Consider the following 16,688-nt stretch of genomic DNA (forward strand, 5'->3'; position numbering starts at 1 on the left):
GATGACCAGGTTTATTACCCCACTGGTAGTATTTAGAGTTACATTTTCGGATAGAGAGTTGAATACTATCAGTAAGGGTTTTCTTTAGTTGGGCCCGTGTATCTAGTAGTTCTAGGTAATCAGTCTCCGACAGGGTCGACTTATGCAAGGACTCGAGACGATGTAGTTGGTTTAATAATTTAGTGATTAGTGCTGATTTCTGCTTCTTCATAAATGTCCCCAACTGTATGAGTTTACCTCGTATGGTGCATTTATGTGCTTCCCATAGGGTGATCTTTGAAACATCATTGGTGTCTTTCATGGAGAAGAACTCAGCCAGAGCTTTTTCTATTTCACCCTTGCAATATTGATCCTGCAGCAGTGATTCGTTGAGGCGCCAGGTCCATTGTCCTGGGGTATTCTGAGGGGTCGAAAGCGTCATGTATACTGGGGCATGATCAGACCAGGTTATCGGGCCGATGGAGGAATCTACTAATAAGGGGAGATGCCTGTGACTCAGAAATAAATAATCGAGGCGGGAATAGGCATTGTGTGGGGGGGAATAGAAAGAGTAGTCCCTATTTGAGGGGTGAAGAACCCGCCAGGAGTCAGCCAGTTGGAGGTCGTGAAACAGTCGTCTGTCCTGTCGGTACTGGCGTTGGGAGGTCCGGGGAGCATTAGAAGATGAGTCTAGTGATGGATCCATTATCCAGTTCAGATCACCTCCAAGAACAATCACCCCAGAAAGGAGTGGTTCCATTTGGAAGAGTGCATTGCGGAAAAATGGGACCTGATCCCTATTTGGGGCGTAAAGTGCAATAAATGTGTATGGACAGGTGCATATTTTACAGCGCACCATCAGGAGACGACCTGGGACCAATTTATGGACTGAGATGTCCGACAGCTGGAGGTTCCTGGAAAACACTATCGCTACTCCCTTTGATTTAGAGTCTGGGTTATTATTGTAAAAAGCCTGGGGGTAGCGGTAGTTGGTCAGGGGAGGATTCTTTGCTGAGATTTTGAAATGCGTCTCCTGGACCATTGCAACATCCACTCTATCAGCCCATAGGGACCTCAAAAGAGATGATCTTTTCTCCGGAACATTGAGACCCTTCGCGTTAATCGAAGCGACTTTAATTTTGCCTGTAGACGTCATAGGAGATATGTGTTATGATGGAGTGCGTTGAGTCCAGAATGGCCAGTGCAAGGAGAGAAAGAGAAGTAGGGAGGAAAAAGAGAGGGACAGAGCATGGAGAAAAAACTATAATAACATTCAAAAAAGCATTCAAAAAAACCCGCATTGGGGTAACCGATCCCTCTGAGGATTGGGTACCCAAGAGGCCAAACAGCCAGGGGCGGGTATGGGGCGGATAAGGGAGCCACCGCCAAAGGCATAATGATAATGGGAGAAGACATTGTAGTGAACAATATACATATATAAACTGAACTGAGTGTAAATAAGCTGTAAACCTTAAGCCTCATCAACCTAAGGAAATCTTCGAATAGTGAAAATTACAAGAAGTCTCGTAATAATTGCACAAGAGATAGTAATAGTCAATGACCCGATACGTATCGGGGAGGTGAGGCCAGGGCCTCAGTAACAGCGGAAGTTCACATGGAGATTCTTCAGTAGCGTGAAGTGATATCACTCAATAATCTAAGAATAGTGTCACGCTGTAATCTGTAGAGATACCTGAAGTAGAACTAGGACAAACAAAGGGGCCTAGATAATCGGTCAGGTAACATGTGAATCCTTGTTGGGAGGGGATCCAATTGTGCCTTTCCCTCCAGCCTTTCGTACCACCTGCCAAGGTGATCCTGTGTTCAGGGGTTGGAAAGATGGTAGCTTTGGAATAGGGAAGTCCCAATGGGTGGTCTTCTGTATGCCGGCGGTCGGGCTCCCGGCGCTCAGTATACCGGCGCCGGGAGCACGACAGCCGGCATACCGACACTTATTTTCCCTCGTGGGGGTCCACGACCCCCATAGAGGGAGAATAAAATAGTGTGGCGCGCGTAGCGTGGCGAGCGCAGCGAGCCCGCAAGGGGCTCATTTGCGCTCGCCACGCTGTCGGTAAGCCGGCGGTCGGGCTCCCGGCGCCAGTATGCTGGTCGCCGGGAGCCCGACCGCCGGCCAGCCGTAGTGAACCCGTCCCAATCGCGCAGGTCATGTTTTGGTATGCCAAGTCCCATGCAGAACTCTGGGAGATCTGAGTAGGAGTGGAGGGTGTGGGTTTTACCGGATGAAGAGACCTGGAGGCTGAAGGGGAAGCCCCACCGGTATTTCAATTGACATTTGCGAAATTCTTCCGTCAGGGGCTTGAGGGCTTGTCGCTGTTGTAATGTGTGCCAGGACAAATCTTGGTAGATTTGTATCGCGGAACCATTGAAGTCCACTCCGTTAAGTTGGCGCGCTTTGCGCATGATGTCCTCTTTTTGGGAGAAATAATGCAACCTGCATATGACATCACGTGGTCTATCCGCGGGGAGGCCTCTTGGTTTCAGGGCGCGATGAGCCCTATCGAAGGTGATGGTATCATTGGGGTCGTTACCTAGGATCTCGTTAAAGATCCTCGTTAGGGCATCGATCAGGCCTGTTGGAGGAACTTCTTCCGGTAGGCCACGCACACGGATATTGTTTCTCCTCCCTCTGTTATCCAAATCTGTCAGCCGCAGCTGAAGGGAGCGGATCTCTGATGATTGGGTTTCAATGACAGTCGTCAATGATTTTAGAAAAGTATCAGAGGAAGTTTGATGATCTTCTAAGGTCGACACCCGGTCAGAGATGTGTGAAATATCCTGTCTCATAGCAGCCAGTTCACGTCTCACTGTGTCTTGTAAGTCTTGTTTAGTGGGTAGAGTCTTCATATAACCTAATATATCTTGCAGATCTTTGCCACCCGAGGAGCGAGCATGTGGTGTATCTGCGCTTGGGGAAGATGGGTGGGGAACAGGCGGGAGGATGGGGGAGGTTGCTGCAGGAGGGTCGGCAGTTGGAGCGGGCGAAGTGGGTTGTAAGAAGGGCCTCATTGCAGATTGCGACATGTTCCCCCGAGGATTAGGTTTGCTGGTCTTCTGGGAAGATTTCTTGTTCCTGGGCATCACTCAGTCAGCAACGAGAAGCTTAATTTCCCGGGATCGAGTTGACGAGGTGGGATATGATTACATAATTAGCATAAGAGTGCCTTCAGCGGTATGGCTCCCCGTGGGTTGGCATCAGCGGCACATTACGGCGTCAGTAGCCACGGCAGCCGGTTTAGGTGTACATCTTAAAGCATTAGAGGCTCTGAGAGACCGAGATGTGATCATATAATATCTCTTATTTGGGCAAAAATGTATGTCTTCATTAAATTACCCCAGAGTAGCCACTAGGGGGAGTCTTCAAGGTGAGCTGCAGTGTGGAGCCTGTGGTTTGGTATCGGTGCCTGCTGGGTATTATGCAGAAATGAAGGCCCCGGATTCAGGAGGGGAGCTAGGCCTCGGCCTGCAGGAGGGTGATGCCCCCCCCCCCCCCGGCTCTGCAATCCAGCCTCAAGAGCAGAGGGATATCTGGCACCTATATGGGAATATGGTGCTGAGGTGAGAGTGTGCTTTCCTGTAGGATGTGTTGCGCCTGGCCGGGATCTTCCAAGGCCGGGTGTCCGGGAGTGCGGTGGGCCCTGAGGGTTATATGGTGTGTGAGGTGAGGGGTCAGCGCGTCTCCCCTTCAAGGCAGCCGAGCAGCCGGGCGGCCCAGGCGGGAGAAGCCGCCGCGTCTCGGAGCCACAGAAGAGGGACAGCCAGCCTGCAAGCGTCCGGGCGGTTCAGTGCTGGCAGCCGGCGCAGCGGTCGCAGGGCGGGCTCCGGCTATGGAGCGCACTCACCGCTTCACGGAGGTCCGTCCCCTCGATCCGCCAGCGGGTCTCAGCGAGTGCAGGGAGGGTAGTCCGGTCTCCACAGGAAGCCCGTGTGTAGCGGGTGGATGGCGCGCGGGTACCGCCAGTCGTCCTCTCTACTCCAGGCCCCGGCTTCCGTTTGGGGGGATAGGCCGCAGTCCGCAGGAGCGCTTAAAAGCGCTCCCCGACTCCGCGGGTTCCCCAGGTGTTGGCAACAGGGTGAGGGGGGACTCCCTGGATGTCTTTTGCTGGCTAGGAGTGTGGGTTTAGGGAGTTAGGGGCCCTTATTTGTGTCGATTGGGGAGAGCTGGGACACTGCATGTCCTCTCCACTTGCCAGCCAAGCCACGCCTCCCTGTAACAGTTTTTGAATGGCATCGTGTAAGGTTACTCTCTTGCCTCTTGTGAACCTGGTTAGCCTGATTTGAATACTCTGTGAGGTGGGGGCTCCTGGAACTCCAGCCTGTAGACCTGGGATATAAGGTCTATGACCCAGGGATCCTGGCACAAACCTGTCCAGATGTGAATGAATAATTTTAGCCGGGCTCCCACCTGCCTGTCTTCCAGGCATCGCGGTCCACCGTCATGCAGAAGGTTTTGAGGAAGCAGAGCCTGATCCCTGTTCCTGTGAACCACCTCTGGTGGCTGTAGAAGAACCTCTGGCCTTGCCCCTACACTTGGCAGTCTGAAAGGACTGTAAATTGAGTCCTGAGTAGGCCTTCCTAGCTGGAGGAGCTGCAGTAGGTATGTGGACTTACCTGCAGTAGCCCGGGAGATCCATTTGTCGAGTTCATCTTCAAATAAGGCCTCTCCTGTGAAAGGCAGGCCTTCCACGCCTTTCCTAGAGTCCACATCAGCAGTCCACTGATGTAGCCATAATCCCCTGCGTGCCGACACTGCCACAGCTGTAGCGCATTCATTAAGCAAGCCTATCTCTTTTATGGCTTCCACCATAAAGTTCACAGAGTCTTGTATATGTTGCAGGAGCAAAACAATTTCCTCTTGAGGTAAGGTGTCTAACCCCTCAATTAAATTACCTGACCATTTAGCAATGGCCCATGTAATCCACCCACATGCTATAGTGGGTCTCTGGGCCACCCAAGCAACAGTATACAAAGATTTGAGTGTAGTCTCAATCTTGCAATCAGCTGCATCTTTTAGGGAGGAAAAGATGATAACAACCGTTTAGGTTTTTTCTTAATATTAAAGTAAGATTCCTCACTCTCCTCTGTCACCTTATCAGGGATATTTAGAATTTCTCTGATGGCATCTATGAGAGCCTCTACACCATTCTCCAGAGTACCCTCCCCTACCTCTATGTGCACCTCACCTTCCTCCATTTCTGACCCTTCATTACCAGAGTCAGAATGCAGGATATGGGCCAAAGTATGTTTTTGCGGACAAATGGTAGAGAACTGAGACGCTGGTCTGGGCACTGAGTCCTTTTTCATAAACTCAGCCATAGACTGTCTCAAGTATTGCGTCTCTTTCTCATTACGAGATAATTTTGTAGAAACGGAGGAAACCATTCCCCTAATTGAGTCCAGCCATGCTGGTTCTGCTCCACTAGCCTGGGAAGGGATACTATACTGAGTACACACTAGTGAACCCCATGGAGAAGAACACTGTGCTTTACATGAAATACACTCTTTGCCTGACATACTGCAGTAGTGACAGCACACACACAGGAAAAGGTTAAAAGCACAATTAACCCAAAAAGAGCCCTTCCTGAGAGACAGAGAGAGTATGGAACCAGCACATGCTAAAGCCAAGCTTAGCCGGATCGCAGACTAAGTACCTAGATTAGGGATTGTGGGTCATTCCGAGTTGATCGTAGCTGTGCTAAAATTTAGCACAGCTACATTCATCTTCCCTGACATGCGGGGGACGCCCAGCACAGGGCTAGTCCGCCCCACATGTCAGTGCGGGCCCCCCTGCACAAATACAAAAGCATCGCACAGAGGCGATGCCTTAGTATTTGCGGAGTAACTCCCGGCCAGCGCAGCTCCTGCGGCTAGCCGAGAGTTGTGTGTCGCTGCCACTGGCCGCAGCGGCTGCGTGAGACGTCTCGCAGCCGCCGCGGCACCCCCCCTAATGGTCAGGCCACACCTGCGTTGGCCAGACCGCGCCTACTAAATGGCGGCTTAACGCCGCCGTTCAGTCCCCTCCCACCCAGCGACCGCCTCTGTCTCAGAGGCGATCACTGGGCACCGACGACTGCCATGCACCGGCGCACTGCGGTGCCGGCACATGCGCAGTTCTGACCCGATCGCAGCGCTGCGACTAACTGCAGCGAGCGATCGGGTTGGAATGACCCCCTTAGTACACTAGCAAATTGCTCCCCCCTGCTGAGGTAAACTGGAGGCTTTCCGGAGGAGCTGCGCGACACTGTCAACGTCTGTGTCAGCTGCAGTAGGAAAAATGACGCTTGTGAGCTTGCGAGGATCTGCTCATAGTGAAGCTCCATCCTTTCAATGGTGTGCGGTCTTCCAGCTCTTCTTTATACTGGCTTTATATGTCTGTGTGCAAAAAATGGAGACATTCCCCTTTTATGGCTGTAGTGTCAGTCTAGGTACTGTGTACACTACAGTGTACTTAGTCAGGAGACTCAGTTCGCCCCATGTAGAAGCTATGCGTCTCCGTACCCTCATGCCGCTATGATGGCTGGTGACCCGCTAACCGGGACGCCGGCTTAGAACTTACCACTCTTCATTCTTCTGGCTCTGTTAGGGGTTTCAGCATGCTGTGGGAAAGTACGCTTGCCATGGTGGGGCTTGCGAATAGTTCCCTCAGGAGCTAGCGTCCTGTCAGCAGAGAACGGAACCATTAACCCTTAGTGGGGTTGGGCCGTCTTTCCCCCCTAAGTCCCACGAAGCAGGCAGGCTGGTGCCATCCAGTCCTGCCTGAAAATAACAAACTTTAAAAATAAGTGTAGAAAACTGTTCAGGAGCTTCCAGAGACGTGACTGGCTTCTTCGGGCACATTTTCTAAACTGAGTCTGGTAGGAAGTGCATAGAGGGAGGAGCCAGCACACGTAATCAAACTTCTATCGTGCCCATGGCTCCAAGTGGACCCTTCTATACTCCGATGGTAATAACTGGATTCCCAGTATCCCCTAGGACGTTAGAGAAATTTTCATATTCTTGTTTGCAGACTAGAGGAATGGTCAAGAGTCTGGCAATTACAGTTTAATGCCAAAAAATGCTAAATCATGCACTTGGGTCTCAAAAATCCAAAGGCTAAATATAATATTAATGGCACTATACAGGAAACTACTGAGGAGGAAAGGGATCCAAGAGTCACTATTTCAGGTGACTTAAAGGCAGGTAAGCAATGTAACAAAGCAAGGAGGAAGGCTAGTGAGATGCTTGGTTGCAGAGGGAGAGGAATCAGCAGCAGAAAGAAAGAAGTAATAATGGCACTATATAGGTAATTGGTTCGGCCTCATCTAGAATACTGTGTTCAATTCTGGAGGCCATATCTTCAAAAGGATATTAATACATTAGAGACTGTACAAAGAAGCGCAACTAAAATGGTGCATGGCCTACACCTCAAAACATACGCAGAAAGACTAAAAAAAACCTCAATATGTATAGTTTGGAGCAGAGAAGGAAAAGGGAGGGACATAATAAAAACTTTCAAATATATCAAGGGTTTTAACAAAGTCCAGGAGGGAAACATTCTTCAAATGAAGAGAAGCAATAGGAGACAAGGACATGCACTGAGACTGGCGGGCGGAAATTTCAGGGGAAAATTGATGAAAAATTACTTCACAGAAAGGGTAGTGGACAAGTGGAATAGCCTCCCATCAGAGGTGGTAGAGGCTAAGACAGTAGAGCAATTTAAGGGTTAGGTTTAGACTGTGGGAAGGAAGGGTTAGGCTTAGCGTTGGAGAACAGAAAGGTTAGCATAATTACGTTCCAGGTGTCGGGATCCTGTGCACCGGGATGACGCTGTCAGTATTCTGACCACTGGCATCCCAAGTGCTGGAATTCCGATACCATCCCGACAGATTTTACTGGGGGGGCTGCAGTCGTGCAGCCCATAGGTAAAATTGCCACTGGTCAAGGTTATACTGACCAAAACTACCAAATATCATATCCAAATGGAAACTATACAGTTATGGCTCACTAGGGCTAGTTTGTAGCATAAAACAGAGCATTTAAATAATCTATCCCAGATTTATGGGTGTATCTATAATGGGTGTAGGGTGTGCTATGCACAGGCCCCGCCCACACCACATCCATACTCTATACTTACCTCTCCACTGGAGCTGCAGCAATTGAGAGAGGAAGGGGCCCACATGAAAACTGCACATGGGCCTTCTCTCATAAACTGCCCCTGCCCATAGTTACTTCCGGTTCCGCTGCAAGAGTGGTATTCCCAATGCATGTAAAAGAGTGGAGCAATTTACTTAATGGTGCTTAGCCAAAGGGTGTTGCAAATATATATAAGTGATACCTCTGCATCCTTCTGCTGGTAACTTTATAAGCACAATAATCACTCAGATAAGACACCATCTATTATTTCCAATAGAGCACAGTAACCAACAACAGGGAAGACACCGGGAATTAAATTAAATCAGCCCTTAGACTGCTTCTAAGGTGACAAATATAAAATGATGATAGTGCTGTACCTGCTGCTACAGCTGGAACATTGCTTATTATAAAAATGACACCTATTGTGTGAAGCTAGTCTTACTGAGTACTTTCTGTGTGCCAGTGTGACTGAGAGATGGACTGTTCAAAACAAAGTGCTTGAAAAAAAGGTGATCTTATAGAATTAAGTCATTTCCCATGATAATTTGGTAATTGCAAATTATACGTTGTGGTATAGGAGTCTATGAATTATATTTAATTCTGTACCCTAAGTAGCTAAACATGTAGATCACACCTGTGACTTATATTAATGCATTCATTAATATTTAGAAAATACAAAAAGGGGACTGGAAAAGTATTCAACTGCCTAAAGGGTTAACACACAGTTCCAGACAATGGCCCTCATTCCGAGTTGTTCGCAGAAGATCATCGCATCGCAAACGGCAAAAAATCTCAAACTGCGCATGCGCAAAAGCAGAAATACGCATGCGCAAAGCTAGCGATACGACACTTGTGCAGAATTCCTATACGAAAATCTGCTCGTAATACACAAACGAAAACAGGGAGTAACGGAGGCGTGGCAGAGGCACGGCTTCGCAATCCTACGAAATGGGCGTGAAAGTGGGCGGCTAGTGTGGGAGTATGCATCCAGCAGTAGGCGTGTTTTTGGCAAAAATGCGTATCCTATGTTAAAAGTACATATCAAATGTTCGCTATCTTGACGCAGCCGAAGAGTAAGTCTGCAGCTACTCAGCACTTGCGAAGTACTGTTACAAGTGTATTTCTGCTCTAATTAGCAATTAATTAGCAACTGAATTCACCTGGTGAGCAATTACTCGCCAAACACTGCTCTTACAAAATAATACAAACAGCAATTATATGGCCACTTAATATTTGTATTGTTACCACAAATAAATATGACACACTCACAAATAATGCACTGTATTTTTTGGTCAAATAAAAATTAACTGATGTTAAATGCATGATTTAATTATTTGTTTAATAATCTCAAATGTGACTAAACAAATTTATAAACTACATCAGCTAAATCTTCTCGACATAGACATATTCCTTTGTACATACCAAATAACATGAGCACCATAATGCAGCCTACATTTAATGTGTCTTAATATGTTTGTGTTAGTTTTTTGGGGGGAATATGTGTCCATATCTAATACTATGGCATGTTGCCCCTAGTAACCCAAGTTTTTTTTATTTTTTATATGGCCAATTAAGTGTTGTGCAAGGCATACAGATTTAAAATTACACTATGCAATGTTTGTCTTAATATTCTGATTGTTCCCTTGTTCCACAAATGTCAATATGCCATGTTCAAGTTTACAGGGCACAGTTTTCATGAGTGCATAACCTTTAATAAAACACACAAACAATTGTAAAGTAATTTTTTTTACTTCAAAAAAAGAACAAATTCTCCAACACAACATGGCTACAAATGAGCATCACATACAGAGATGGACATAGCAGCAAGCAGATGGCATTGGCCAAATGCATATAGCAGAACCCAGTACTATGGTAACCCCATCTTCTGACAAAATATGATGTTTTAAATTAAGTAAGTGAACCCCCAGCCAGACTAAACTTTTAGGGGAACTGAGGTAGATTCCGGAACAAACACACAAACACAAACATACACAGCACGCTAGGAAGAGGAAGATGGCTCAGGTGTAGGCACAAATAACTCACAGGCTACAATTTAAAGAAAACCTTTCACTTTGAGGGAGTTCTACATTCTGGCCACACAAGCCAAAATAAAAAAATACATCGAGGCAACATGTAAAACATGGGTGCTGCCCATCTGGAGAGACATCACTTTCTCTTTTTTCCCCCCGCCTAATGTAGTTCTTCTTGGCTTGGTCTGCGGAGCGACCTTCAAGGGCCCTGCCCAGTGGGATGTTCTTCCTGGGCAGAGGGAGGGGAGGGAGCCGATGTGGCTGGCTCTCTGCCACTGTGGGCAAGGGAGACAGCGATGTCCTGGAGCCCTTGCCGAATCGAATTGGCAAGTTCTTGGAAGGAGGAGGTGAGTTGATCTTGGTCCTGCCTGATCTCTGCCAGACCTTGGCAGAGTTGAGCTACACCTTGCTCCACACTGGTTCTGTGCTCAGTGAGCCGGACAGGTATCTGGCTTACCTCCCGGAGCATCCTGTCCTGAAAAGCATTCAGGCTCTCACCATACCTGGCTATTTCAGTCAAGATTTCCGGGATAGCAGAGGGTTGGGTGGGGGGGCCAGTTGGAATCTGGATGGGTGGGATTTGTGGTCCCACAGTGCCAGAGACACTAGGTCCCTCCACCTCAGCCTCAGCCACATAACCCTCCTGTGACTCTACCTGCTCACCCCCCTGTGCTGTGTTATGTTCAAAGCAAATAGAAGAATGAGTGGAAAAAGAGTAGAAAAAAACAATATGAGACTTTTGGATCCCAAAAAAATTTACAATACAAATATGTGTGTAAACTTACCTGGCAAGTCATGTGCATGGAGTATTTCAGGCAGGTCCGTGTCCATATGAGACACCCCAACCCTCTCCTCGTAGCTCACACGGTCCATCGCTATCTCTTCAAGATCTGTGTATTCCACAGTGGCAGCAGGACCTCCCCCTGTTGCCCTCGAGGCATTCCACTCCGCAGACCTCTTGCCCTTCAGGCGGGATTTGAAGTCGGCCCAACTACATATGTGGTGAAAAATAGGGGCAAGGTAGTGTTAAATGATGAAAACCTGCTTTAATATATAGTACACATGTTATGCATTTGGTTGCTATAGGCAACATCACATCTAAGTAACTTTTTAAGAATACTTGGCACAGAAAATGGACTGGCAATATACACTTACCGTCTTCGAACTTCCTGCGAGGTGCGGACTATTGAGCCGACTTCATTAACAGAATTAGTGATGTCCCTCCAAATTCTGTCTTTGGTTGCAGTACCCATGTTTTTGGGTCCTCGATGTATTTTTTGCATGGCCTGTGTGACCAAAACCCGTAACTCCCTCTTAGTGAAGGCGGGCTGTCTTTTCTTTTTTTTGGAAGTAGCCTGTGAGCTATCGTCCTGTCCCTCCTCACCATCTTCCTCTTCACTAGCTGCTTGTGTAGTTTGTGTTTGAGCTGCTAGTCCGGAATCACCCTCAGTTTCCCCACTAGCTATGTCTGGCAGGGGATTCACTCCTAACTCCTGGGTATCATAAGATGGAGTTTGTATAGTACTGGGTCCTGCTATTTCTAACTCAGCATTGCCAAAGTCAAGCATTTGCCTCCGCAGTGCTAAGCTTGTATGTGCCAAAGCTGCCATCTGCTTCTGCACCTCGTCCATCTCTGCTGCCATCTGCTCACGAGTAGCCATGTTGCTGGTGGCATGTGTGTATGCACGAGTGTCTAGCTATTTATAGCTGCATGTGTTTTCCGGTGCGGAAATCCGCGCAGGTGTATATTATGCAAATTGGTCCAGTAATTGTTGCACTGGCTATATAAACGCCCTGCATGCAGCCTGTGTGTGTGTGGGTGTATGCTGAAAATTACTGAAGCAAGGTGGACATTTCTGAGTGAGCACATTTCTGAGTGAGTTTTGAGAGTATTTTATATTGTTTCAGTACAGGTTTTTTATGTAATGTTCTCCTTTTCATGTATGTTGTGTAAGATTGTTGTATACAATGGTTTTTTATAAAAAATGTTTTTTTATATATCTGAAGACTAATATGTTTATGATTTGAAGCCATATCTCAATGATATGTGTGTGTGTGTGTGTGTGTGTGTGTGTGTGTGTCCGCGGGTGCGAATCTCCGCCCATGAGAACTGTACAAACTGTCCTGCACATTAATGTACACATTTCAATAAAGTTTATTACAGATGACACCATGCAATTACAACTAATCACATGCCACCACACACTATAAATATAAGCCCATATATGGAAAACGCCATTGCCATCATGCGTGCAGCAGCTTTTACCCGCCGGGAGCTGCGCGTTCTCGTTGCAGTAATGGACTGCCGCGTAGTCCGCGCAGGACCCTTTATCCCAAATAGGGTAAAGCGCGAGGCCTACGCGGAGGTCCGCCGCGTATTGAGAACCTGCGTCCGCAGCAGGAGGACCATCATTCAACTGGAGAGGTGCTGGAGCGACCTCCGCAGGCGAACGCCGGACCTGTTGGCGGAGCTCCGCCAACAAATCCGTGACTTACGTAGGCGCAGTAAGTAAAATATTATAGTATATAACACAGTATTTTAGCACAAACTTTGCATACTTTCACTAACTGAGAGTGTGAAATTTTGCACAATTACACTAGACTATTGTAGAATAAACATGACACAGTGTGTGTGGGTAGGGCAAGCAGTACTGACTGTGTAGCAAGGTGCTTCTGCAAAAGTGAATGTTGTTGTGCAGAGTTGCTACACAGCCTGTCAACTTAAACCCAATAACTTGCTCAGGGGTTTAATTTTCTAATGTGGGAGGTTTTTGGAACTGGTGATGTTGCCTATATAAAACAATCAGATTCTATATATTTTATGATAGTAGCAGCTTAATAAATGTTACGTATAATCTGATTGGTTGCTATGGCCAACATCACCAGTTTTAACATTAAAAAAAAATATTAATATTACCCGTCTCTTTAACATGGGACAGAACAGAGTAATAGGAATATGCTGATGTTATAAATTTATATGCTACAACCTAAATATTACATATGTCATTCTAGGGCGAGCACAACGGCACGCTGCAGATGCTGCTGGGAGCCCACACCAGTCCCCTTCTCAGGCCCCCTCCCCTTCTGTTGCCCCATCCCCCTCTACTTCCCACGCCCCTTCTCAGGCCCCCTTCTCTTCTGTTGCCCCATCCCCCTCTTCCCACGCCCCTTCTCAGGCCCCCTCCCCTTCTGTTGCCCCATCCCCCTATTCTTCCCACGCCCATTCTCAGGCCCCCTCCCCTTTTGTTGTCCTCTCCCCCTCTTCTTCCCACGTCCATTCTCAGGCCCCTCCCCCTCTCCGGCCCACACCCCCTCTCCGGCCACCTCACCCTCTCCGGCCACCTCACCCTCTCCGGCCCAATCCCACTCTCTTTCCCAATCCCCCTCTCCGGCTCAATCCCACTCTCTTTCCCAATCCCCCTCTCCGGCCCAATCCCACTCTCTTTCCCAATCCCCCTCTCCCGACCAATCACCCTCTCCGGACCAATACACCTATCTTTGACAATTCCCCTCTCTGCCCCCCTCCCCCTCTGTGTCCCAAAAATCCTCTCCACCACCCTCACCCTATCATTCTCAAACCCCCTCTGTAAGGTCCTCCCCTTTCCATTCTCTTACAGAAATAGACCCTCCTTCCCCCATCCTGCCTCCTTCCCCCATCCAGCCCACATCCCCCATCCAGCCAACAACACCAATCCAGTGTACATCCCCCAGCCAGCCACCTTCGCCACCATCCGAATGGGCAGCAGAGGCCCTGGAGCCACTTGAGGGAGGTGGGCAAGTGGCAGAGGAGAGTAAGTTTACACACATTAATTTTTTATTGTTTTTTTTTTAAATACCACAAATTCAAATATATGCAGTGTTGTACTGTGGGCAATCTTTTGTCAAGGTTAAATGCTTGTCTTCTTCATCATGGTATGGACGATGCATTTACATTTGTGTGAGGAACATTATATGTACAGTGTCTACATCTGCAATGTTGAGGATGCCCACTCTGGGTCGCCAATCACTATGTCGACAGGTTTGGCTGCACAACAGGGTTTGTATGTGATACATTATATGCCAAACATTTAGACCTGAGTAGTACTTTTTGTGTGGTTTTACTTTTACAATTGTGCCTGGGTATTGCAATATTTTCTCATTAAAGTCGCAGGAGTCAGTTTGTTAGGCAGGCTAAGGACACAGTGATTTGTGTTGTTAAAGTTACACTCCTACTATTTAGGATTTATACATTTAGAAAGCTGTTAGACCTTATGTTGTAAAGCAGGCTTTCATGGAGTGTGGGCATGCTACGATATGTGGTCCTTCTGAAGATGTGGATATGCAGTGTGATGATGCAGGGCCAAAAACAAAAAAGAAAAGACTGCTTCACTCCAGATGTGAATGAATCCCTGCATGAGGCTACATTTACTAAGATGGTATTACAATTTAATTTGGAATTTTGGCCATAGCAACCAAGCAGATCATACTTTTCCATTATTTTGCACCTTCTACAAGATAATATGTTGATTTTGATTGGTTGCTATGGGTAACATTCCATCTACAATATAACTCCCATATTACTGTATGTACCCCATGGTGTCGTACACTTTGTTTAAGTAAAAAATAAAAAACCTTGCTGAGCAGGCTTGTGTGTTGTTCTGCTAATGTTTTCTCATTAAAACATCCATGATGTAGTTACTTGGCCATTAAAGCAGGCCTGTCCAATCTGCGGCCCTCCAGCTGTTTAAAAACTACACATCCCAGCATGGCCAGACACAGCTTTTGCATTCTCGGACAGCAAAACTGGGTCAAGGCATGCTGGTATATGTATTTTACAAACAGCTGGAGGTCCGCAGTTTGGACATGCCTGCATTAAAGTGTGCTTTGTGCCTCGTTTGTATAATAGGTAATGTGAGGAAGTTATTAATGTTTATTTTGCATCTTAATTTCAGATGTTGCGGTTGGAGATCCCACAAGTTTGGGCGAAATTCTGGGCAGCATGCGCCAGCAACTACAAAATTTACTGGCAACTGTAGATTTGATGGAAAAATTTGTTTAAAAAAATTAAAAAATTTTTTTTTATAAAAATGTTGTTTAAAAAAACAAAAAAAAATAAACATTTTTGTTTCAAGTTAATCGGGTGTTGTGTTTATTTATGCAATAAAGGAACTGCAGATTGCCTAGCAGAAATTGGTTAGCTTAAACATTTCTGACATGTAACTTAAGAATGTGAATTTAAAATTTATACCGAAAATAAACATTAAAAATAGTTATGAGCTTATTGATTTTAAAAACATGTTAACACATTTATTCACACACTACACCTCTACAAAAAAAAAAAAAAACAAGCCACATTTCCCACATCTATATTAAAAATAACTTATTTACAATGTTAATGGCCAATTATGCCTACAAAGTGTTCTTCAGGTATTATTTGTAGACTTAATTGGTCATGACCATTAACAATCATTACACTAATTGGATTCGTAATTGAGGAAGGCTTGTGGAGCCTTATTTAACTTAAAAGTGAAAAAAAACCATTGCTGTGCGTTTTTTTTAGCAAAAACGTGTGCAATTTTAAGAGGAATGTGTAAATCTACGAGAAGTTAGGTTTTTTACGATGAGGTTTGTGGTATTGCGATGGGTTCGCATTAGTGCGATGTCATTTGGCATACGCCCACTTTGTGTAATACTGCGGACGAATTAGCAAAAATACGTTGGAGGCGGATATTCGCTATTTTGCAACATGTTCGCAATTTTGTGCATACCTTGTGCGAACGAAAGAAATAGCGAACAACTCGGAATGACCACCAATATTTTATTGCGAACCAGTGGCCTTTAAAAGTACATATTCAAATTCATAATTTATTATTTGTCTTTAGTTTCTTTTATTTAACTAAAAAATGGAAAACACTGCTTGCATAAGTATTCTGTGGAAGCTACCAGTTTTAAAGATGAAGGATATTGGGGATAGCACCAGATCGCACAGGTCTGAACTGCGCAGGCACCGCAGTGTGCTGGCACATGCCAGAGATGCGATCGGCATCTCAGCCCAGCGAATGCCTCTGCCTGATTGACAGGCAGAGGCGTTCAATGGGTGGGAGGGGATGGGCCGGCGGGATTGGGCCGCCGTTTTGGGGGCGCGGTACGGGCAACGCAGGCGTGCCCAGGCTATGCCACGGCGGCTGCGTGACGTCACACGCAGCCGCTGCGACCCGGAGAGTGACAGGTAGCTCCCTGCCAGCGCGCAGGAGCTGCTATGGTAAGGAGCTGCTCTTCAGGTATGAAAAGCATCGCCGCCGTGCAATGCTTTTGTACCTGTGCAGGGGGGCAGAGCCAAACATGCGGGGCGGACTAGCCCTGTGCTAGGCGTCCCCCCGCATGTGTGTGAAAGTGATCGTAGATGTGCTAAATTTAGCACATCTATGATCAAGTCTGAATTACCCTCATTGCCCTAACAAATAACACTCAAATATCAGTAGTCATACTGTGACTCGTGTGAAGGAAAGCTGTGAGGGCTTAGATTGTGGCATCTGTGGGGTGCCAATGTTTGTACCATAAAATAGATCT

General features: G+C 46.8%; 1 protein-coding gene across 1 annotated transcript in view; it reads left to right on the top strand.

Annotated features, from left to right (window-relative positions):
* LOC135057581 (uncharacterized) overlaps positions 1–15,156 on the top strand; it is a 35,478-nt gene extending 20,322 nt beyond the window's left edge. Inside the window, exons 10-11 of the mRNA XM_063963438.1 lie at positions 13,152–13,930; positions 15,071–15,156. Coding sequence (XP_063819508.1) covers positions 13,152–13,729 — 578 coding nt within the window. The 3' untranslated portion in view covers positions 13,730–13,930; positions 15,071–15,156. The remainder of the gene's footprint in view (positions 1–13,151; positions 13,931–15,070) is intronic.
* Positions 15,157–16,688: the final 1,532 nt, after the last annotated feature.

The sequence above is a fragment of the Pseudophryne corroboree genome, chromosome 1 (assembly GCF_028390025.1).
Source record: "Pseudophryne corroboree isolate aPseCor3 chromosome 1, aPseCor3.hap2, whole genome shotgun sequence".
Classification (NCBI taxonomy): Eukaryota; Metazoa; Chordata; class Amphibia; order Anura; family Myobatrachidae; genus Pseudophryne; species Pseudophryne corroboree.